General features: G+C 39.9%; 3 protein-coding genes, 1 long non-coding RNA gene and 1 pseudogene across 7 annotated transcripts; 3 read left to right on the forward strand and 2 right to left on the reverse strand.

Moving 5' to 3' along the window:
• Nucleotides 1-1,803: 1,803 nt before the first annotated feature.
• On the reverse strand, nucleotides 1,804-3,793 carry LOC117957791 (zinc finger protein OZF-like). Of its 3 annotated transcripts, XM_034893831.1 has the most exons (3): nucleotides 3,492-3,793; nucleotides 2,789-3,227; nucleotides 1,804-2,710 (listed from the first exon to the last, which is right to left on the reverse strand). In XM_034893831.1, the coding sequence occupies exons 1-3, from the start codon at nucleotides 3,670-3,672 to the stop codon at nucleotides 2,032-2,034; spliced, it is 1,299 nt and encodes a 432-aa protein (XP_034749722.1). In that variant the 5' UTR covers nucleotides 3,673-3,793; the 3' UTR covers nucleotides 1,804-2,031. The 3 variants fall into 3 exon arrangements, with proteins under 3 accessions (XP_034749722.1, XP_034749720.1, XP_034749721.1); XM_034893829.1 differs by having other exon boundaries at nucleotides 1,804-3,227; XM_034893830.1 differs by having other exon boundaries at nucleotides 1,804-3,224; nucleotides 3,492-3,792.
• Nucleotides 3,794-4,487: 694 nt separating this feature from the next.
• Nucleotides 4,488-7,997, reverse strand: LOC117957793. 2 transcript variants are annotated; one of them, XM_034893836.1, is made up of 3 exons: nucleotides 7,780-7,997; nucleotides 6,606-7,367; nucleotides 4,488-5,610 (listed from the first exon to the last, which is right to left on the reverse strand). In XM_034893836.1, exons 1-3 carry the CDS (start codon nucleotides 7,970-7,972, stop codon nucleotides 5,252-5,254), a joined length of 1,314 nt encoding a protein of 437 aa, XP_034749727.1. In that variant the 5' UTR covers nucleotides 7,973-7,997; the 3' UTR covers nucleotides 4,488-5,251. The 2 variants fall into 2 exon arrangements, with proteins under 2 accessions (XP_034749727.1, XP_034749726.1); XM_034893835.1 differs by having other exon boundaries at nucleotides 4,488-5,613.
• A 1,361-nt stretch (nucleotides 7,998-9,358) lies between these two features.
• On the forward strand, nucleotides 9,359-11,852 carry LOC117957806 (methionine-R-sulfoxide reductase B1-A-like). Its single transcript, XM_034893853.1, has 4 exons — nucleotides 9,359-9,621; nucleotides 10,145-10,287; nucleotides 10,532-10,646; nucleotides 11,565-11,852. The coding sequence occupies exons 1-4, from the start codon at nucleotides 9,567-9,569 to the stop codon at nucleotides 11,582-11,584; spliced, it is 333 nt and encodes a 110-aa protein (XP_034749744.1). The 5' UTR covers nucleotides 9,359-9,566; the 3' UTR covers nucleotides 11,585-11,852.
• A 334-nt stretch (nucleotides 11,853-12,186) lies between these two features.
• LOC117957807 lies at nucleotides 12,187-13,317 on the forward strand. Its single transcript, XR_004659595.1, has 2 exons — nucleotides 12,187-12,454; nucleotides 12,967-13,317. It is a non-coding gene; the product is annotated as an uncharacterized LOC117957807 (long non-coding RNA).
• A 95-nt stretch (nucleotides 13,318-13,412) lies between these two features.
• Nucleotides 13,413-15,652, forward strand: LOC117957805 (annotated as a pseudogene).
• The last annotated feature ends 9,124 nt before the right edge of the window (nucleotides 15,653-24,776 follow it).

Here is a 24,776-nt window from a genome sequence, read left to right on the forward strand (position 1 = left end):
ATCTGACATTTCACTGCTGGCTGCACAACATTTTATGGCCATGTTTATACACTTAAATCCCCAGTATACCATAGAAAAGCGTTGCTGTAATATTCTACAAGCAGGAACCCATGCTAAAAGACAGAGATTGATGGTGCTGACTGACAGTTGCACGTTTTTGTGCCATGGGAGTTAAGTATCAGTGTTACAGTGACCCACAATACGATCTCATGGAGTAATTTCGGTGTACCAGCTGCCACCTGTTGGCCAAACTACAGAAGAAGAAATCTTTCTTTTGGCAGCAGGGTGATGTAGTCCTCTGCCCTTCACCACTAACTCTTAATATGGATAAGCATCCTCAGATTGGAAAAGGGCTTTTTACTGCCCCATTATTAAGCACAGTTTGATATAATGTAAAACGAAATTACTTTGGACAGTTATAGTTATATAACTATATATAGTTATGTCTTGGTAGGTTTTTCTGTTTCTGCAAATCCTTTAATACTTCATTAAGAGGCTCAATTAATAAATGAACTGAAAAGTAAACGCTGCAAATATTTACCATATCCCAGGCATAAGCAATAATCATGAAAGCAAACTGATTGCATCATGATTCAGACATTTCAGCAAACTGGGGTAAAATGCAATAAAATTTAAAGCAGTAAACAAGGCAGCATTAAGTACATTTATCCAGGGATTATATTTGAATTAAATCTGAGCATACTGTAGTATGCTTGGGTCACGGTGATTCAAACGTTTTTTTCCCAGAGCTACCTTCAGAGCCACAGAAGACAATATACAATACTGTTCAAAGGCTGTGACAAATAAACAAAACGTGTTGTGTTCAGTGGAGTGCTTTAAACCCTTTATTCCCAAAGTCAGCTAAATGTGGCTTAAATGAAAGACCTCACTGTAATAGATAAACCAATGTGTGGTTACTTTGATGACACTAGCTACATGTACAGACATCTGCAACAACGTTCTATTTCGTAGTATTTTTACATTCTTGACTGAACTCAGAACCCTTTTCATTGCCTTTGTCAATTTAATTGGGTTCCACCCACCAAACAACGCACCATCTTGGCAAAGTTTAGTGCTAACTTTGTGTTCCTCACGCCGCCTTGTTGTTACCGTTATACTTTGGTTACTGAGTTTCCTCTTTGCTGGAATCATTCTGCTGTATTTCTTTCTTCTGTTTTTTTTTTCTCCACTTTTTGACTACTGGCATACAGTATTCCAATCAACATCTTTTCCTACATCCATTTCTCTTATCTCACTTCCTGACCTGTCACTTCCATCTGCCATCTATATCTCCTGTCCGTCTCCAGCCCGGTCCTCCTTCCGCCTGCCAAACTCCATAAGAAGATAACAAACTGAAATGACCATATTATACAATGTGGAGGTTAACAAGGAAGTGGACACTCGTATATAAAAGATGATTCATTGTTTTTAATTTCATTGTTTCTGAAAACCTGAAAGTGTTCTTCTGTCCATATCCAGTACTAAGATAAATTCCATGTTATTTTTGTTGAATTCAATAAAATATCCCATTAGTCTTTAAGAACTGCTTTCAAGAGGCCTCATGGGAATCGTAGATGCGGAATACCAAGAAAGACATTTTTAAAATTCAGTTTGATTTGAAAACAAACAAAGACCATGCCATTCTAGTAATCCCCCGCACACTTTATTGTCAACCCATGTGGAGATCTGGTTTTACCATTAAAACAAATGCACAAAACAGTATACAAAAAAACACATGACCTGTGAAAAAGCGCAGCTCCAGAGATGCTGCTCTGCAGGCTGATACTCAAAGTGAAAGTTTTCTTATTACCTGTCTGGATCAGATAAACATCTTGATAAGTGCCAACATATTACAGCAGTCTAAATTATATCCAGAATCAGAAAACTAAAGAAATGTATGAACATATTTAGAGTGTTTTTTTCTGATTAGTAAAGTAGCTCTTTCAATGACTCTTCAAAATAAATTTTACTGACCACTATATATGATTTGTAATTGAGCTCTGAGATGGCCATCTGGTTATGTAACTTTTTTCACTCAGAGGCTGCCTTTTCATGAATTTGCAGGTGCACCTTCAGATTAGGTGCAAACCTGTATCTCATACCACACACGTGGCAGCCATATGGCCTTTCTCCTGTATGTGTGGTCCTATGTCTAGTCATCTGTCCGCTTTGGCGAAAATGTTTACCACAAATATCACATGAAAACGGCTTTTCTCCTGAATGGTATCTCATGTGTGTTTTGAGATGACTGCTAGTATTAAAAAGTTTGCCACACAGGCCGCATTGATACGGTTTCTCCCCTGAATGACTTCTTTTATGAATTGTAAGGTTTTGGCTCTGACTGAAGGATTTTCCACATATATCACAGTGATAAGGTTTCTCCCCAGAATGAGTTCTCACATGCACGATCAGATGATCTCTTCGGTAAAATGTCTTACCACATTCTTGACAGACAAACTCTTTCACGCCCTTGTGTACTTTTTCATGCAGCCGGAGACAACGGATATTGGGAAAAGTCTTGCCGCAAACATCACAAAAATGTGTTTTGTTATGACAACTTTGCACATGCGTTATCAGCTGTTCTGTTGACTGGCATGTCATCCCACAAACCGTGCAATCAAAATTGTTCTCATGTGTTTTTATGTGCTTCATCAAAGAGCCGACGTACTGAAATCCCTTGCCACAAAAATGGCAAAAACTGCGTTCCTTTTCATTTTTAGCAGTACTTTGGTCATGAGGCAATGCATCCTTCTCATTAACATTGCCACTTTGTCCATGCAACATCTTCCCTTTCCTTTTCATTGTTATGGTCTGTTCTCCTTTGCTGGTAACCAACTCCTCATCACTGTCATTGTTCTCACTCTGAGCTGAAGAGCAGTCTAAAGAAACTGTCTGCAATCCATATGATGGTTGTGTCTCTGGCTGATCTTGCTCGCTTTTCACAATTTCGGAAGAAGGAAAAACCATCTCTTGTGTCTGACAGTCATCCCCAAATTCTTCCTGTTCTTCTTTTATCTCGGACACCTTAAAGTCTGTCTGAACCAAGCAGTAGTTCCAGTTATTATTGTCCAGATCTGCACTGGTTTGAGAGGGTCCCTGCACCTCAGCACCAAGACCGCAGTTGTCCCCTTCTGGTGTTGAGGGACCAGTGTTCTCCTGCAGCAGCGGGGCATCCCATTCATCTCCACGCCCCACTGCGCTGATGGTCAGGGAAGGCTCGGCAGCTGCTAAAGAGACAGGAGGAAAAATGGTACCAACAACCTGTAATGTATCCACTTCAAAATTGATCCACAAAACATGAAACATGTACAGTACTCTCATTGGAATGTACAAGTATGAGTGTATCCAGTTCTCCATGTATCTACTGTGCCAAAGTAAAGGAGGCGTTAGCTTTAACGTAATCAGTACACTACTCATGAAATATAGAGGTTGGTCTGTCTATGAGAGACCAAACGCTACTAGCTAATCAACACATGCACCGAGCTCCAAACCTGATTCCTTTCGAAGGTCTATCGTTTGCTGGTGTCTTCCAACCTCCTGTTTAGATTGACTAACTTCGGCTTCGTGCAAAGCTATTGTTATAGTTTTCTCCACCTCTCCGAGGATCTCCTCTGCCGCTGTATACAGCCGCTGATGAACAAACGACCTCAGCTGAAACATTGTGGTGTCCATGTCTCCGGAGAGTGACGTCACAAAAACATTAACGATAGTACATTAGCTGGAGAACAAGAAAATAATCTTTAAACCTTTCTGTCTACGAGGTAAACTCAGCTAACTGACGCTAGCTTCCACAACTTGACTTCCGGTTTGAATCGTCCAAAATAAAAGCCTAAATTCTCAAGTGAGATGCATGAAGTTCTCCAACAGAAGGACATTGAACTTATGACGTTAATATTTTTGGTACAAAATAATTAAGTATTCAAGTTAGGTGTTTTTTCCCCATTAAAACAAGTTAATTGGCAAAAACTGCATAAGTGTCATGTTGTACCTGCTGTCAGTCAAAGATCTGTGAACTGTGTGCGTCTGGGCTTTTGTTGTGAATTGTGGTACATTATTTACACACGTGGGTGCATTTTTTTTTAAACTATGTCCAATCAATTCAATTTGCCACAGGTTTACTCCAATCCGGTTCAAGACACATACGGATCTGTCTGACCACAAATTGGAGTGCCACGAGAAAAGATCTGAATACTTATCTACATTTCAGTTTTAGATTTTGAATTCATTTGCAAAGATTTCTGAAAAAATGTCAGTTAAGTTGAGATTGACAGAGCAAAAGTGGCACTTCTAACAATTTAAAATTAAATCTTCAAAACATTAAAGTGAAGGGGCCTGAATACTTTCTGAAGCCACTGTAGTAGTGTAAATGTATATAACTAGGAATCACGTACGGTTCTATAAAGCAATTAAATAAACTGAACTAAAATTTTGTATTATTCATTTCAAACAGTTCCATGTTAGGTCTGGCTGCCATGAGGAGGCACAGGTGGGTTTTCAAAAGATAGGTTTTATTTAAAAATAAAATAAACACAAGTTACAGAATGAATTACTTTCTGGGCCCATAAAACAGGTGAACTGGACAGAATTGAATTTAGACAATGCTAACTTTAACAGAGACCTAAAAACGATTAATGGGTGATCAGACCACTTTTGTAATGAACGGGTAGCAAAGACAACTATTTCAACTACACTACAACTACTAAACTAGCTTCAAATAAAAGCCCGGGACCCTCTGCAGTGGAGGGCCCGGATACTACTTGGACACGGACATGGTCAGCCTGTTTAATATACTGTAATAGGTTTCATTCAGTGGCTGCCTTTTCATGAGTTTGCAGGTGCAACTTTAAATCAACTGGAAATCTGTATCTGATACCACAAACATGGCAGGCATACGGCCTTCTCCTGTATGTGAAGTCCTATATGTCTAGTCATCTTTGCCCTTCTACGAAATGTTTACTCCGAAGATCACGTGGAACGATTTTTCTCCTGGATGGTATCTCATGTGTGCTCTGAGGTTACTGCTAGTAATGAAACGTTCGCCGCTAAAGCAACATTGACATGCACAGCCAGACTCTCTTGATGGGAAAATGTTTGCACAAATTTAAGGCCTTTGTGCCATACTTCATGCAGTATATTGGCAAATGTCTGGCCACAAACGTCACAAAAATGTGTTTTGTTGTGACAACTTTTCACATGAGTTATTGGCTCCTGATTGGACAGGCATGTCATCCCACATTTCTCATGTGGTTCATTAAACCGGTTTACTGGCATTTGTTGCCCCAAAATGGCAAAAAATGTGTTCCTTTTCAATTTTACCACAACTTTTTTCAAGAGGCAATGCTGCTTGGTCCTTTTCATTAACATTCCCATGTTGCTCTTGTCCTTCCTGCTCTTCTTGTAGCTCCAACATTCTGAAGTCTGTTTGAACCAAACAGTCGTTCCTGTTACTATTGTCAAGATCGGCACTGGTTTGAGAGGGTCCCTGCACCTCAGCAACAAGACTGTAGTTGTCCTCTTCTGGTGTTGAGGGACCAGTGTTCTCCTGCAGCAGCGGGGAATCCCATTCATCTCCACGTCCCACTGCGCTGATGGTCAGGGAAGGCTCGGCAGCTGCTAAAGAGACAGGAGGAAAAATGTTACCGACAGCCTGTAATGTATCCACTTCAAAATTGATCCACAAAACATGAAACATGTACAGTAATTGAGCTCTCTTAAAAAAAAAATTAAAAAAATTAAAAAAAATCACACTGTGCTCAATCAGTATGTACTGCATACGCATACTAAATTAACGAGTTTCACACTGAAATATACGTTGTCTCTGCATCACATGACAGCATCGATTAGGCCATTTCCAGTCAAGCTGCCGTTGCATACTCAGAAATACTTACTGGTCTAGTATATGGCATTTTTTGAGTACACAAAAATCCCACTACATTCTCAATTTTACGACATTCGTAGTATAAATAGGAGGATCAGCATGTTAGTATGTGATTTAGAACAGAGAGTGAGGGGCACATTGACAGGTTAAGTAGATGGTTTACGATTAGCTGGCACAAACCTTTTCAGAAAATTTGGTTTTACAACAAGATTTACCCAACAAAAAACTTTTCCACATATCATCTGACAACTATCTGTTTTTGTTTTGTTTACTATGGCATCTTATTTACCAAAAATATGTTATCGAAGCTAAGCATTTGTTGACGCTAATCAAGCCTACAACACCTAACAAAAATGAAACCTTGAAAAGAATTAAAACAGGTGAGATGGAGTCAGACCAGATGTCTAATGCCACCCTGCTAACTGCCATCTAGTCATGATTGATAGTTTTGATAAGACAAGACCAAATACTTAAAAAAATAATGTCCACAACTAAAAAAAACTGACAGTATGACATTTACCGCGGAGATCGGAGACTCAGTGGAGGAGATAAAAACTTGTTGACAAACTAGAGGGCTTTAGAAATAATAAAAAAATGGACTTTGCAAATCAATGGATTCAAACAGAGAGAGAGAGAGACAGAAGATTCTGAAAGAAAAGATATAATCCGCCCACTTTCATTAAATTGACGCCCTAAAGGGAAGAAGTTGTACAGTTCATGGACTTGCCTTTGTGCTTCATTCTTCTTTGATGGTGCCGGAGATAACCAATTTTGGTAAAATGCTTGCAACAAACATCACAAACCCATCTGTAGTTGTGATAATTTTTCAAATGGGCTACAAGCGGCTCTCTTGACTGACATTTCATCCCACAAACCGTGCAGTCAAATTTGGTCTCATGTTTTTGTATGTGCTTTTTCAAACAGTGTATCAGCTGAAATCCCTTGCCACAAAAATGGCAAAAACTGAGTTCCTTCTCAGTTTTAGCAGAACTTTTGTCATGAGACAATGCTGCCTTCTTATTCCTTTTGCCCCTTCGCTTATGGAACATCTTTCGTTTCCTTTTTACCGTTTTCTTCTCCTCTCCTTTGCTGGTAACCAACTCCTCATCACTGTCATTGTTCTCACACTGAGCTGAAGAGCAGTCTAAAGAAACTGTCTGGAATCCATATGATGGTTGTGTCTCTGGCTGATTTTGCTTGCTGTTCACAATTTCCGGAGAAGGAAAATCCATCTCTTGTGTCTGACAATCATTCCCAAGTTCCTCTTGCTCTTCTTTTATCTCTAACACCTTAAAGTCTGTGTGAAGCAAGCAGTAGTGCCAGTTATTATTGTACAGATCTGCACTGGTTTGAGAGTGTCCCTGCACCTCAGCACCAAGACTGTAGTTGTCCTCTTCTGGTGTTGAGGGACCAGTGTTCTCTTGCAGCAGTGGGGCATCACATTCACCTCCATGTCCCACTGAGCTAATGGCCAGGGAAGGCTCGGCAGCTGCAAGGAGAACATGCCAGAAATAATAAGCGGTTTTAGTTTGCTCCAAAGTTGTTGGCTCTAAATCTCCGTTGTCGTTAAGTCAGATTGGCTAGGTTGGCTAGACTAACAAACGCCATGTTAGCCAAGATTAGCTACTAGTATCTTTGGGTACATAGACAATGACATGTGAAATTACTTGACTATCATTTCAAAAGCATCACACATATCCCAGCCAAAGAACCGACGATTCCTTTTATTTCTGTTATTGATTTGTCAGACTGACTACTGTGGCTAGGCTAACAATAATAGCAATGTTTTAGCAATGTTTGCTAATGCTAACTAATTTTAACGTTGGGTGAATCCAATAGCGCTACTAACAGCCATTTTTTTACAGTCTATGCTAACAACACATTTAACCGGAGTCCCAAACCTGATTTTTTTTGCAAGACTTCTAGCGTTAGTTGATGTCGTAGCCTTTGGAGCTCTTCAGATTCACAATGACTGACTTCGGCTTCGTGCAAAGCTAACGTTATGGTTTTCTCCACCTCTCCGAGGATCTCTTCTGCCGCCGTATACAGCCTTTGATGGACAAACAACCTCAGCTGAATCATTGTGGTGTCCATGTGTCCGGAGAGAGTTAAGAACAGAAACGCATAGATATTAAAAGCACGTCGTCAACGACGGTAGCGCGGCAGCTGGATAGCAAGAAGACCACAGACAGACAGTCAAAGAAAGAAGAAGAAAAGCGTCTGCTACTGCTACTGCTACTTTTTTTCGGTTGCGTTCATAGACAGTTAACGCTAGCTATGTAAAATAGTTTATAAAGCATAGCTTTAAAGAAGTGGCGGTTGGCAACTAACTTTAACTTTAACTTTTATTAGCGCATTAGCGCCACCAGCTGGACTGGGGTGTGGTGCTGGAGTCTTACCTTTCCAAGTATACAAATAAATAAAATATTAAATAAAAATTCTTTTAATTAGTCCTGTATTCCTCAGAAAGCTAAATGCATGTTTAAACCTATTTAACCTGAGCTTCTTTGTAGAATGGAGAACTGTAAATAATGTAAACAGTGAGTTTTTATCACACTATATTTGACCATTTCCTTTAGACTGTTTTAAACTTCTTGTTTTAAATGTCTTATTCAAGTGTTTTAAACAAACATTTTATAACAATGCCTCACTTCAATCCAACTGTAAGGTACTTTTAGGTGAGTATTTTCATTTTCTCTTACTTGCCTATTGTATGTTTTACTTTTTTCTTTATAGCTTTAGTTACTTTGCATATTCATATTCATTATACAATATTATTTATGATCTATGATGTATTAAAATGGATAAACTTTATTGATCCGGTGGTGAAATTTCCACGCGTCCAAGTCAAACGTCCGGAGTTTTTTTGGTGAAAGTAACTCCAAAGTAATGCAAAAGTAGTAATGTATTACAATTTAAAAACAGGAATATTGTAATATGACTTATTACTCAAATGACAGTTACTAGTAATCTATAATGTATAACATTTTGTAGGCAGGCAAACTTGCACTACACTGCTCATTCTTGAAAATACATCGTCGTCTTTGCTTCTGTTCACATATTTCTGCTCTTTCCCACTTTATTCTGGATATTATAGAACGGTTTTCCAGTCTGCCCAATAACCCATAATGGTTGACATTTTCCCATAACTATGTTTTTAACCATACTGTTAATTTCAGCTTTGCTATAATTGACCTCAATATTTATGTTGGAATTCAGCTACTTGCTTAGCACATGTATCTGCCAACTCATTTCTTACAACTCCTATGTGAGCTGGTACCCATACAAGAGGTATCTTGGTTCCTGACTGTAACAGATTATTTGTTGCTTGCATGATTTCAAATACAATATCCTGCCTTAATTTTGACTGAAAAGTGTTTATGCTGATCAAAGCTGAGCTGGAATCTGATGCAATTGCCTTCCTTGGTTTGCCTATTGACTTCCACCCATAGCAGAGCCAGACACACAACGACCAGAAGATATACATTCCGGCTTGACACGTTCAGAATAATTAGATTAATCTAGATTGTTGATTTAAACTGATTTATATTGATAAATAGCCCTACATGTACGAGGAAAAATAATATGTTTTTACAGGGGCTGAGGTGTCTGGTTTTATTTTGATAGGCCGGCCAGCGGAACCTTTTTCTTCTGGTCCACATAACTTTGAACCGCTGCGAGCAGAGTGATGTCGTTTTGTAGCTTCTTCGGTGGAGAGGTCTTTAAAGACCATTTTCAACCAGGTATCTTAATTAACATTACTTTAACTTATTGCCCTTTATTTAAAATGTATTGTTAACTTGTAGTGATTAGCAAAAGTAGAGTCCACGATAACTAGCTAGCTAGCTAAAAGCTAACGTTAAATAACTTTAAACCGTGTGGATGGGACTACATTTGTTGTGTAAGGTTAGGCTGTAGCTAGAAATATAATATTTCCGAAGGGTAGCCTACACCAAACACCTTGATAGGTTAACTTTATAACACATAACACGTTCAGGTTATCTAACTGTTGCGAAACAGGTTGTTGTACAACAAATGAGAAGTCCGACTTCCGTTTAAAAGGCACGCCGCAAAACTAATCCAAACGCAACATTTTCTAGATCATATCCGAAAAAGCGTAACAGATGTTGAGGGTGAATAGTCTAAACATGAAGAAAGAATTACCAACACAAGTTTGGTACGGACTTGATCCTGACTCAAACTTGTATTAAAATAGTTCTCTTCTCATGTTGCACACTAACTATTGTCTCATCCTTCACTCCTCAGGGGTTTACGTATGCTCCAAGTGTGATCATCAGCTGTTCAACAGCCGCTCCAAGTACGAACACTCCTCTCCCTGGCCAGCCTTCACACAGACCATCCACGAGGACAGTGTGTCTAAACATGAGGAGAGACCTGGGGCATATAAGGTACAATCAGTAGAAAAGAGATATACTTTGTATAATGAACCTGTCACATGATGCTCTGTGTAAGTGTACTATACTCATCTACAGACCAGCCAACACCCTTTATCACACTTGTTCCCTCAGTATAAGAAACTACTGTAAGTTACTAGCTGTAGGTGAACAGCATATACCCCTTGTCTAATGCATCAACTGCTGAGCCTATAGATTTGCACTATATCCTCATTCAGATGTCTGATGTGTGTTCCAGGTGCGATGTGGGAAATGTGGAAATGGACTAGGCCATGAGTTTGTGAATGATGGGCCAGCCAAAGGGGTTTCTCGCTTTTGAATATTCAGCAGCTCACTGAAGTTTGTCCCTAAAGGTACGATTGTCAGATTATATCACAGCAACAGCAAATGTTTCAGTCCTGTTATTGGCTTTGTTATGTTGGCACTAGGAATGCATATAGATCATTTTAGAGCAGGTACCATGTAGTGCTAGACTAATAAATCAGCTGGGCCAATATATTAGCTTATTCAGATATACGTAGCAGTAGCATATTGGTCGGCTGATGAAATTGTAATATAGAATGAAGAAAAAGTATCACCATTACATCGTTTTTTTAACAATAAAAATAAATGATTCTTATTAGAAATGTTAATGTTATGTGTTTATCTAAAAAGCTACTATTGCACTATGTTGCCACAATTAACATGTTTAACATTCAAATGTTAGTATTGGCTTAAAAAAATCATTATAATTTGAAATATGAACATTCTCTTTATACTACCACCATAAACATTTGTGAATTCCCCTTCAGAACACAAGACAAAATAAGATTTTACATTGCAAAATCTAACGTGAAAAATAATCTCTTTAATCTATTACATTGTTTTTGTGATTGTTAGAAAAAATTGATTAATTGCACAGCCCTATAGGGTGTACTTTATTTCCATTAAGCATACAGCTTTTTTTGTGCACTAATTGTGTAACAAATTGTTAAATTTATTAAAAAAATGTCACCACTCTTAACTTACTCAAAACCACTTACATTGTCATGTGCCCTTACAATACACAGGTGCCCCCCAGAGTCCTGACAGACAGAACAGTTACTGATCAGCTTTGATCATTGCAAAATCATTGGCTTTTAAATCATTCCCTCAAACTTCACGAATGCAGGTGACATGTGATTACAATTGTTGAAAACTTGCTTCGTAGGTAATTTAAAAGACAGTTGAGCTAAGATGCATTGGCTGTGATACAACTTGTGAAATGGTTCTATTCTCTCCCCTCTCCACAGATAAGGTTGATGGACAGTAAGGTGAGCTGCTAGAGGGACGTTTTGGACTTGTAAAGGTTTCTCTGTGCTGCTGGATGTGTGGACAGTGGATGAAGTGTTCTGGGATAAAGCCCAATCTGGGAGTGCCAGGGCTCTGATGAAAGATGGCCACGCTGGACAGCAAGAACAAAGGGCTGGTCTCAACTCCTTTTTATTATGCAATCATCACCATCTTAGGATAACCTCACTGATTACACAATCACTGTCTTATCAGTTTTACATTTCTATACAGGGTTTGTAAAGTTTTTTTTGCCCAAAGTCAATTTTAACTGACCCCTATAAAACGTGGAGTGGAAAAAAAAAAGTATTGAAAAAAGAAATGTCACAAATGTAAACAAAAACGTGAAAAGAAAATGTGAAAAAAAAACAGCATTTAAATCATATGATTATAATACGATGCAGCCCGAACGGACAAGTGGGTTAATATATTTTACTTGCCCTGGCCTAGGCCATTGGGCAGTCCTAATTGTTCAATTAAGATTGGGGAGAATAGACTTTTCATGATTCTATAAAGCTTCCTCCACATGACACACAGCTGTTCTGTTGATTTCCTTCAGGGAGGGCGGGGGCGCCCAACTAGTTGCTGCACTACTACTGGCGTCAAGGTGACAGATTTGCTGACTTTGTGCTGCGCTCAAAGTAAAAATTATTTTAACTGTGATCTTGCCGCTGACCTTTTTAAAAGCGCAACCAATAAGATAACAGCATGTTGTTACCTAGCAACGGAAAATGGCTTCCTTGCCACCTTGTTGACGAATACGTGCGCCGCTCTTCGCTCTCCGTGCTGTGCTCTGTGCTCTACATAGTGGCGTGCAGAGAGCAAATCGCGTATCCCGTGTAGGCAGCTTAAAGTGCTCATTTGATGCTTTTTGGCTTTATCATTTTCATTTGTGTTATTTATCTTTTTTTTATGCATGTTATAGGTTAACAAAGTGAAAAAGCCCAAAGTCCACCCCAAAGCAACTTACCGTCTCCAACAGAAAATATTCTTCACAATCTGCTCCAAACAGCTCTATTGTAGTCCAGCCTTTACTTCCAAGGCGAACGTGCGTCACTTTGTAACACACGTTATAATGCTCACCTAGCTGCTAGCATGGTAACCCTCATATTCGGCTCTGACTGGGTAGTTGTCCTGACCTAGGTACTCCGCATGTGTGACTCCCAACAAAGATGGAACTGAAGTGCGATTCCTCACTCGGTAGCTAAAAAAGAGAGCTCAACACATAGGGTGAAAAGAGGAGCTGCAGTTCAACAAAAATACGGTGTTTAAAAAAAATAAAAATTAAACTATGTAAACCTATTCTGATATAACCTATTAATACAATTATGAACTTGAAAATTAGCATAATATGAGCACTTTAAGCTACTTCTTACCGAGAGGTGATACATGTTTATTTACCTTCACAGTTTTGCCTCTAGTTCTTCTGCTTTCCGCAAATTGTCGAAGTAAACAAACAGGTGTACCAAATAGGTTACCAAATAGTTAATTTAAGACTGGATGAAGATACCTCATTAAATTGTTTGAATGTATTTATCTATAACTTCCTCAACATGCTGCATTTGCATTTGCAGTGTGTAGTGTGCTAGATGCAGAAAATAAATAATACCTGTTTTGACTGTGGATAAGCTTTATACAAATGTATTACACAAGACTAATGTACACACTAAAATCTATTAAATTCTATTTTAATTAAAGTGACACAATGCTGAGTGATGTCTGTATTCTTGTTCCCACATATTGGTCTCTTTTTGTGCGTGTGTGCATTTTTTGTCTGACTATATTATTAACACTACCGCCATCAAGTGGAAGTAATGTGAACAGGAAGATCAGACATTACACAAGCAGGACAGAGCTGCTGACATTTGATCTGGACGTTCAGGTTTGTTCCAGCTAAAGCACGGTCGCTGTGAAAACAACGTTTCAAACTGTAGAAAAAACCCAGTCGGTTATAGAACACACATCGGAAATGGATGAAATGTCATATTGCTCTTTCTCTGGAGGAGAAGAATACAAGAATCACTTCAAACCCGGTGAGTACATGTTGTGAGTTGCAGGTTTTGTGTTGTCTTTGTTTTGGTTTTGTTTTATAAGTAAAAAAAGGTCAATAAAAAATAACCTGGTGAGTAGCAAAGAAGCAGGTGAAGGGAAAATGATTCCCACTGTGTTGAAAAAAGAACTCTATTCATTCATACATTTTTTCTTTCTCAGGTATATATGTGTGTTCTGAATGTGGCCATGAGTTATTTTCCAGCATGTCAAAGTTCGAGCACTCTTCTCCTTGGCCAGCTTTCTCAGAGACAATCCATGAGGACAGTGTCTCCAAATACCCTGAAGCGTGGGGACCCCTAAAGGTACTCTGCTAAAGTAGCATAAGTGGATGTTTGATATAATAAACTCAGACATATCAAGCTGGACTAAATGGCATTTACTTCAACACTGTACCTGTTATTAATCAGGGGATCTATGTATGTATTGAGTATAAATCAAGCCTTTTGGGTTTAAATATTCCAGGTTTGTTGTGGGAAATGTGGCAATGGATTGGGCCATGAGTTCTTGTATGATGGACCAAGAGAAGGGCTATCCCGCTTCTGAATATTCAGCAGCTCACTGACGTTTATCCCTAAAGGTGAGTCTTTCACACATGACCGTACATTGCATCCTTATCATGCATCTTGTAACCCCCGTTTTGTTTTGGCCCCTGGTCTCTCCACAGAAAAGGTTGATGGACAGAAAGGTGAGCTGTGACAGAGAGGAACATGTTCTGCTGCTAAAGGTAAGGACAGTGGATGAAGGGCTGCGGGACAATGCCTTATGGAGCTCCGGGGCTCTGATGGACGTTGGCCTCACTGGGCAGCAAGAACAGGCTGGTCTCGACCATCTTTTTAAACTAGGAGCATAGAGACACACTCAAAAACTAATAGCCAAATTCAACCCCATAAAGTCATGCTTTTGCAACTGTACATAAACACTATAATATTGAATGCACCTCCCAGGCAGAGAGTTTAAGATACATAGTTAAAGTCTAACCACAATAGTAAGTAATTTTGTTTGCATGCCTCAGTGCACCACTCTGGATTTATGAACTTTATATCCTTCTAAAAAAGTGTAATTGCATGCTCCCATCAGTTGATGGTGCTATGTGCTCTTAAATAAACTGGCGTAAGTGTTGCTGTGGACATGGTTTGTTCTCTCTAGAAATATTAGAGAAGAGTCCCTTTATACTGATACTAAATAATTCCGAAATGGTGTCTGCAAAAAGGATTTTACTGTATCACAGCTGCTTCATAGGCAATTAATGGGAGAGCGATTTTGTGTACCCACAGAATGATTTAGTCTATTGTAGTGTTCTCAGTTCTGAAACTGAAAATGTACCCATAAATTCAGAACATTTCTCTGGGTGCTCTGTGTCATATAACATGGACAGTTTTAGACCATAGGAATAACATGTACATATTTTATAAAATGGCACAGTTTCCCTTTAATACAGTAAAGTATCTGAACAGTATTTCTCCACTGTGCTGTTGTGATCACTTTCCATCTTCCCCATCACAGCAGGGGCATTTAGTAAATTGATCCTGAAGTTATCTAGAAAACTTTGCTGACTAAAACTCAGCCCACAATCCAGACCTGAGAGATTTCTGTGTTTTTCTACTTAGCAGAGTTTTCCAGATAACTCAGTAAACCTGCCTCTTGGCTCGTGGAGTGGTGGAATTTTAAACAAAGTGAGGCTGTGGGGGTGCGTTCAACAGCTCTTACGCTGTTTAAATGTCTGGGACAGAGCAGGTGTGGAGCTGCTCATTTCAAAGGCTAGAAGATCAGAGGGGGAGATGAAAGCTGCAGTGTCAGTCAGAGGATTAAGAAAGGAAGTGCAAACATTCATAGATTGTAATAATGTGAAGTAGTACAGTATTTAAAGCAAATACTGTTTTGTGCATTTGATGATGATTTTGTCAGTAAGATCAAAACTCTTGAATTCATTCAGGGAGCAGCTGTTGCAAAAGCATTGTTTTAAATGTCAGTATTTTGCTTAATGTGATGATGAAGACCTGACTGATGTCTTTGTCGTGGATTCTCTGTTGTATCGCCGCACACAGCTGGCACGCTGACTGAACTGTCCTGGGGGCTGACGTCTGGTGGAGGGAGGAAGAGTTAGTGAGGGAAAGAGCGACAAACTCAACAACAGACAGAGAACAAAATACAAAGATAAACCAGATGTGAGAATGAGAGATGGAGAGAGGAAAAGGAAATTGCCCAAAACACAGGACTGTAATTAGAATTTGCTATCTGCCAGAGCACTCTTTCTGGCTGGCATCTGAGCACAGCTGTGTGGCCAGGAGGAAGCAAACAGGAAGAAGGAAGTGGTAATCCTCTAATAGAATCACGACGAGACAGACTTCAATCGTAACCACGCTTTTCCTTCCACTGACCTCTAGGCTCATCCTGCTCGTAAGAAAATCCTTGATTACATTAAACCGATACTCCTCTAAAGCCTTCCCCAGTCCCAAAGGCCAAGCCTTGGGGTACAAGTTAAGCATATGTGTGTGTGTGTTCGTTCACAGGGCCATCTTGTTCTAATTGTAACATACGTGAGGCTTGTTGCTTGAATGTGGATGTTTATGGGCACTGCACCTGCTTCTGTTTTAAGCCCCAGAGAAAAGTGTCTCATTCTGCGTCCACTCTCCACAACATTATATCCAGTTTCATGAAGGTAGTGTTCCCTTAAAACATCTGTCATCCAGTGGCTCTGCCTCACACACTACTGAAGCTGTGATCACTTTGTGGGAGGAATAAAATGCTTCTGAATGTGTGACTTAAACAGATAGCGAGAAAGCTTCTTTCGTCAGGGAGTAATGTGAGTTACCACGCTGTGTACGATGTCCTCCACATGTTATAGACCACATATGATGGCCAAACATCTGCCTCCCTCTGTAATTATTGAAAGGATAAATTAAGCTTTTATACATGACCCTGGAATGTAATTCCCACTCTGAATCAAATTCTAGAAACTCAAGGCACTCCAGGTTGGACATTGTTGTTATTCTGTCAGAACATCATGTGTTTTAAAGAGACTTATCAAAACCAAAATGAGAATATTTGTGCTCATCCTCTCTGAGAGGCCCAGCAGGGAACCACATAGTGAAACGTGTAGTTTACTGAGCGTATAAACAGATTGTATGCAGTGTGAAATGAAATCTATAGCTTGACAGGTTGTGTTGGTTATAAACACTGTAAATGTGCAATGAGGAATATTTCAAACACACATTAAGGAAGAAACAATGAAAACCCTAAATGTTCTGTTCATTCCAACAACAATGTCTATAGTTTAACCATGGGAGGGATTGCACAGCAAATCAAAAAGCACCCTGTAAAATCTCAAGTATGAGGGCTTGCAGTAAAGAAATAAACAATGAGAAATATCAAAGATTATCTTCAATGGCTTCTACCGCCTTATTGTCACCTTTATCACATGATCACATTCCTGTTTCTGAACACCACCAGCTTCAATAACACACAAGGGTTTTTGAACCTATGTATTTTGCAAACACCACTCGCTATCTGCACTCTGATCTACTTCAGGGAGACAGGACCCAGAGACACCAGCACAGGTTGGTCTGCAGGCTTCAAAGCAATAGTTGAGGTGTGTGGCACTGGCATTGTTCTCAAAGATCAGGGAGAGAGGTCTCTACTTTTCAGGGATGCTGAATAAGAGAAAGGTTTTACAGCAGGAGAACTAGACTGTCTGATTGTGTGCCCACATGTCAACTTTATCCTACCTTGATCAGAGATTATGGGTTTGAGAGGCCTCAAAGGTGAACACAGTAATCCAGAAGGAAACTGTGGACATGCTGTGTGGCTGCACTCTCAAAGAACTAGTTCCCCTTTGTGTGTGCTGTCAAATCTAAGAGTTGGAGTTTGGTAAAAAAGAAGGCTCAGATAAAAGTGTTCCAGAGGCAACGAAACATTTATCAAACTCATTGTCTTCAGGGTATGGAAACATCAGTACGGTTTTTGACAAAGTGAGGGTGTGGCGGAGGTGCTGTTTTAAAGACAGAGGACAAATGTCCAGCTTTACATGGCCACCTGTGCAGATCTGCAAAAGGAAGTATGGATCTGAATTATGGCTTTGCACCATAAGTTATATAAGAACTAGTAACAATTAGTAACATTTTGACAAATTAGCTTTCTTTCTGAGAGTTAGACGGGAAGTCTGATACCACTCATAGTTGTAAGTCCTAACTTACTTGGCTCAGTTGAAAGACTGAAAACGGAGAAATAGCTCGCCTCTGTCTAAAAGTAACAACATCTGCATACCAACACCTTGACAGCTAACACATTGGAATCATCTGTACAAAAACCAAAGACCAAAACACAAATCACTTATGCTGTTTTGATTTCTGCAGATAAAAACAATTGAGTCATCTAATAAAACAATTACTTTTGCTCACACAATCAATAGATTTTCTCGGATCACACAATATAGATATTGATCCATTTGGTCTCGCAAAATAGTGTCTACTTTGTCAAGCAAAATAAGGTTATAAAGACAGCTTACATAAAGAAAACATCTGGGGAACAAGAGCAGTTGAACTTGCTTGTGATTTCTAATTTTTGTTTGCTGTCAAAGTGTAAGAGTTGGAGATTGGTAAAAAAAAAAAAAAGAAGAAGAAAAAGGTCAAATGAAGCCTCAGATAAAAGTGTTCCAGAGGCAAGGAAACATTTATCAAACGTGTCTTCAGGGTATGGAAATATCAGTACGGTTTTGGATTCCGGCTGAATTATTTAAAGGATAGTCGGAGCGGTGATGGACTGGGGAAAATGCTGTTTTTGTGTGTCCAGAAATGTCAGAGGCCTTTGACGTCGAGAGAGGTTAATGACGCCTTAAAAAGGTCTTTACGTAGACAGAAAACTGAGGAAAGAAAGTAATTACCTCAGTCTTTCCCTGGGTACGGTGCCACAGACTTCCCCCCGCCGACCCAACCTCCACCCACCCACCCACCCACCCACCCAGCTAACCCAAGCTCCTGCAATTTGTGGCTGCTCATCCTGTCATCTTGGTTACTAATCCCTGTGTGCTCCGTAGGAGAAAACTGCAAGCATATTTGTCCATTCTCTCTTCCTGCTATGTGTGTTTGTAACGCATAAATACCCACAATCTATGTATTATTTTGTGAACCCCCCACATGCCCCAGATGGGTGGTCTTATTAGTCAAAATTGCTCCTTGGTCATGCTGATTGTTAACTTCTGTGCAGAGAATGTTCAGAGGTGCCTGAACCCTTTATTCTGCTTAGTGATTATATCACAAAATCAGGAACCTATAATTACATGATGAGACAGTTACAGAGGTGTTCCCACTTTAGTTTTTCTCAGTAGATATTGTAAAAGATCAACAGAACGTCACATTTGCGTCTTCACCCAAAAAATAAGAAATAGGGAAAGAAGAAACAGTTATAGGCAGAGATGATGCGCCCAAACAGGTCACTATTTGTACTTGTGTTAGTCTATGTGTGTGTGTTTCTGTGTGTGTGTTGTATCCCAGCATGCTCTTGGAAAACACATATTCACTTTGTGGTGGAGAGCTAGATGAGAAGATTGATTCCACTATTATGTCTGTCCATTAAATATGAAGGTACAACCAGCAGCAGTTTAGCTTAGCTTAGCATTAAGACTGGAAACAGGGGAAACAGCTAGCGTGACTCTGTCTAAAGATGACACAATCTAACCAGCTGCAGCTTATTAGTTTTTTACTATTTACGCTACAGCACATCTAGCCTCTGTAACACTGCATTTTATCCCAAAGAATAATAAAAAACAGATTTATATAAGGCATTTAACGTGTGTGTCTGTGTGTGTGTGTGTGTGTGTGTGTGTGTGTGTGTTTTTGTTTGTTTGTATGATCATGTCTGGATCCCCCTTGTATGAATTAGGGGAATTCCACATACCTCTCCTTTATGCCCCATAGCATCTATTGTGCAACACACACACACACACACACACACAAACAGACACCCCTCTTACTCTTCAGTCAACATTAGAGCCTATCTTTCTAGAGTAATCGTTCGTTTATATATATTTTTCTTTAAATAATTCTTGAATGCATGATTAATATCATCTTCAGCATCAACATTTGGCACAGACAAAGTTTAATGCTTCCCAATTGTACTTTAATCCTTTCCTTTTGTGCCAGAAGCAAATACCCTCTAATCTCGCCTGTCAGTCACTTCGCAGTAATTGTTTCTCTGTGTCCCTCAGCCTCTCCCTATTGGCTCATCAGTGTCCCGGATTTGTTCGAAGAACACCACCTTACGCCAAATACTTAAGACAGTGAAGACAGAGAGTGTAAGCCACTTTTTGTTTTTTCTCCATATGTATCTGTAACAATTATTGCAGGAAGTGAACGATCGCTTCGTCAAAACAGAATCCAAATTGATTTTGAATGTATTTTGGCGAAGTCTGCAGCAAAGGCTTCCTGCTGTCACCACGACCAGCAGCTCTGTTGTGTCCCCTAAAAAAACAGACCTCAAAACCCAAAGTGAGACCAGCTACAGGTAGAAGAGAAAGACTTGTATTTGAGTGTGTGTGACTGTTTGTGTGTGTGTTGGTAAAGGGGTTAAAGAAGAAGAGGTCAAAGACTCAGAATACATTCCCACAGGAATGAGGCTCACTGACAACCCAATGTGATTATCAGCTTTACGACAAAGTGAGGGTGTGGTGGTGGTGCTTTTTTAAAGAAAGAGGACAAATATCCAGCTCCACATGGCCACGACTCAAAAATTATGAACCTGTGCCGATCTGTAAAAGGAAGTCTTGATCTAAATTATCTCTTTGCACCAAATTAGCTTTCTTTCTGAGAGTTAGATGGGAAGTTTGATACCACTCTCATAGTCGTTGTAAGTACTAACTTACTTAGCTCAGTTGAAAGACTGGAAACAGGGACAAAAATAGACATCTGCATACCAACCTTGAAAGCTAACACGTTTGAATCATCTGTACAAAACCAAAAGGTAAAGTTTATCAGACCAAACACAAATCATTAATCCTGTTTTGGTTTCTGCAGATAAAAACCATTGAGTCATCTAATAAAACAATTACTTTTGCTCACACGATCAATAGATTTTCTTGGATGTCAATGTCATAATTCTGTTCACACCGTCACACAAAAACATAGATATTGATCCATTGATCCATTTGGTCTTGCAAAATAGTGTCCTCTTTGACAAGCAAAATAAAGGTTATAAAGACAGCTAACATAAAGACGACATCTGGGGAAGAATAGCAGTTGAACTTGATTGTGAGTATCCTAAAAAAGAAGAATAAACATGAAGTATGTAGAACCTTTCATTTCCCTGTTAAATAGTTGACGTGCTATGGGCATTTAACGTTGTCTCAGAAATTACACATAGTCGTTATGAAAGGTCTAAAACTTGACCATATAAGAAGTGATAGCAATACACACATGAGGCCTATTTTTATTATTATTATCAGCAGTGGAAGCATATGAGCTCCCTGAAATCCACAGAGCCCCAGAGGTATTATAAACTGACCGCTATAAACTGACCATTAAGCCACGTATAAAAGGTAATGTATCAAATGTAATAAACACACACACATCACATCATATAGTATATGATACCCCATTTAGACTCTGTCCACTACAGTCATGAATAACTAAGACCAGTGCAATATAGCTCAGCATTTACACTCGTAACAATAGCATCTGTGAAAAGGCCTTCCAAGTGACAATTCACCATTTTACGAACATAAAAGTCCAATAATCGTTTTCACACGTTATTGTTTGTGCAAATGAGATATAACCTGACGAATAGTGAGGTCTAGTTGCTGGCAGACAGATTTTTTTTTGTACAGAGCTAGAGATTTGTCTCTGTTTTAGCTTGGTGTTTTTTTGTTTAAGCTAAGGTAATCAGCTGCTAGCTGTCGATACATATTTAGCCTAATTAGACACCTCTCATAGCAATCTTCCCATCTACCACTCAGTAAGGAAACAAATAAGCGTTTTGCCCAATGTCTTAGGTTTGTTTTAATTTTCCTCCAGCCGAGCCCTTTCCTCTTGTGTATTTGGTTTACACTTTGGAGGAAGATAAAAATGACACAATGCAGTATTTGTCCATGCAATCTGAACATTTTACACATAATAAAATATGAATAATATAATAAGAAAACGTTTGAGTCAAACGGTTCAAACTAAAAAACATCAAGTGAAATATTCAATTTTAAAAAGTTAATATATCTCCAACTAGGCCTGTTTTTTCCCTGGTGGATCACATACTTGCTACACTCCTGTCCCCTTTGGCCAAAACAACCGTCAGCACCTTTCGCTGATCGTTTGCTTGTTTGAGTCGCAGATGATGTTGAATTCCTGTGAAGTGCAGACTGACCCCACAGGGTAGAAGCCCATCTCCTGTTTCTGCAACAGTTTCACACACACACTCACACACACACACACGCTGGCCTGCAGGATTTCACAGGACAGGTGATCCTATTTTAGCGGACCTGACTCAACAGTGAGGCAAAGGACAGAGCAGTTTTTTTTATTTTTTAGAGTGACGGCTCTCTTTTCTCACAGTCGATGTGACAGGTTGGAATTCGAAAAACATGGGAAACTCCAGAGAGTGGAGAGACAAACTAGTGTGGTTTTACACCAGTAATTACAGTCAGTTAACACCCATCTGATGACTGTTTTTATTTACAGAGATTGTTCAGGTTTGACTTGTTTACACAAATGAACATTTACTATTACCCCCAGTTTACTATAGAGACATTCACCCAGTTCCTCCGTCACACGCATCTTTAGCCCGTCCAGTTGTTTTGTATAAGCTGAGTGTGAAAATTAACAAGCACTTCCTTTTGGGTGGCGGCTCTGGCCTAGTAACAGTAGCACAGTGTTCGATCCAATCGTCCGTGTCAGTGAATTTGAAAGATGGAAAGAAAGTTGTTTTTCACACACTGCGCGGAAATAGATGGTGACAGTGACACATAAAAGGCAGGGCTGTGGTTTGGAGCTGACGTCATGGCAATCAACGTCTAAGACGACGAGGTCTTTCAATGAAGGAAAGCCACATTGAGCAGCCCACAAGCATTTCAGTAAGTAACAGTCTGGGATTGGCTACCACAAGCAGTACATGTGAACGCAGACTGGAACAATAGGCCTCCACAGTAACATGGATGCATGCATGACACCCTAAAGGAATAAATGTCTCTGCACGCATATTGATAGACTTCACATTTACAGTCAGACACGAGCTACAGCTCAAAATCTTTCACCTTTACGGCTCTGTCAGATTTGCAGCCACATGTCTTAGTGAATCCCCCGAAGTGAGCTGGGAGGCATGAAACTACATACTGAATTAATCACAGTTGTCTCCTTTTTAACCTCTTTCTCACTCCATTTCTCTCTCACTCATGCCTCTCTTCTGTCAGGAAGACACAAAAACATATAGGCACACGCAAGTTCCCCTCACATCCCCACCTCCCTTCTCTCCTTGGGCCTCCACCCTCGCCCCATATCCATTTAGGAACCAACCACCAGATCCCACTTTTCACCGCAAAGCTGCGGATTAGAAAAGAAGGCATTTCCCAAATGGTCTGCGGCTTGTGCGATGACATGATTGTCATTCAGTTTAAATCCTCTCTCTACTCTTTAGATCCTCGCTCTGCTGATTCTACTGCTACAATTAAGCACACAGAGATGGTAAATAACACAAGACTCCTGTACAGACTTGCTCCCCGGAAAGGCATTCTGGTTTTTATTGCCAAGATGAAAGACACATTGAAAATTGTTCTGTGCAGCTGGTTTCTAGTGGTCGAGGAGGGCTTGCATGCATTTTTGTTTATTTGAAAAATATCTGTGGGCTACTATCTCTATACATGTCTATCAGTTATGCAACTGAACCTCCTGGCATTGGGTGGACTGGATCGCAAAGGCAAACTTTTCCTCTGATATAAATTACCCCAATGTTGAACTTGAGGCATTATGTAGGCCTTACACTGTTTAATGCTTTCAAGGCCGTTGAGGCTGTTGCGTAAGCTCCACACATCTATCCTCTCAGATCTTTAGTACATTCATCCTTTCAGTGATGTCTCTATAGAGCTGCAGGGCAAGTCTGGAAGTCTGGAAGTTCTCCTAGAGGCAAAAAAGGTCGAGGCACCTGTGTGAAGGTGGTGGGATGCGAGGGTTGGAGTGTGGGAGGGTGGGAGGGTGGGAGGAGAAGTGGAAGATGCAGGGGGAGGTGGGGGGGGGGGGGGGCATTGTGTGTGAATGGAGAGATCAGAGTGATTCTGTTCAGTCCTCCGTCTCTTCATCCATTCATCATTCTTACTGACCTTGCTTGCGTTTGCAGATGAACGTTTGAGAAGGCTCCAGGAGAAGGGGGGCTTCACAGGCGCTTTGTTGTTGGCTTTTGTATTCAGTGAGTCTCTCTTGGCCATTGAGCATCTAACATAGAGCAGAGAGTGTGTGACATGTTTTATGTCTTTAAAGGACCTGCACTTCAGACACCACAATGTGAGCATTAAACTAGATTGTTTTGAGATAATAACCACATCACTACATAGAAAACCTGTTTCAAACAGTAGGAAAATCCTCTAATACATGTACATATTGAATCTGGAGTTCATTACTAAATATCTCATTCCAGACACAATAAAAAAAGTTCCATTTGTAGTAAACTACAGCCATACCTCAGCACCGCTAAATGAGTATCTCCTGGGCGGTGGTTTCAAAGACCTGTCATGATGCTATAAGGAGATTCTGCCGGGTATCTTGCGGCTATCGCAAATGGCTGACAGCTTCTTCCTCATACTGGAAATTACTAAATGAGAGTGGAACCTTCTGCTTTTGCTTAGGAGGATTTGTAATTTGCCGTAATGGCTGACACATGTATACGCCATCAGCGGGCCTCTGGCTATGGAAATCTTTATCAGTGGTACACACAGGGATGCAGCAGTAGCACACACCTGAAGGCACCCCAGTTGGAAAAGTTGTCTGCACTGCACACACAGCTCATGCATAAGTACATGAATGAGAGTGCATAGTACTATAGACAAAGATGTAGTGGCATACACACACAAACACATCAACAGAGAGACATATTATCCAACCGCAATCTCACGCAGTACATACAGACACAGTTCACAACTTGCATGTCGTATTTGT

The sequence above is a fragment of the Etheostoma cragini genome, chromosome 15, assembly GCF_013103735.1.
Source record: "Etheostoma cragini isolate CJK2018 chromosome 15, CSU_Ecrag_1.0, whole genome shotgun sequence".
In the NCBI taxonomy this organism is placed as follows: domain Eukaryota; kingdom Metazoa; phylum Chordata; class Actinopteri; order Perciformes; family Percidae; genus Etheostoma; species Etheostoma cragini.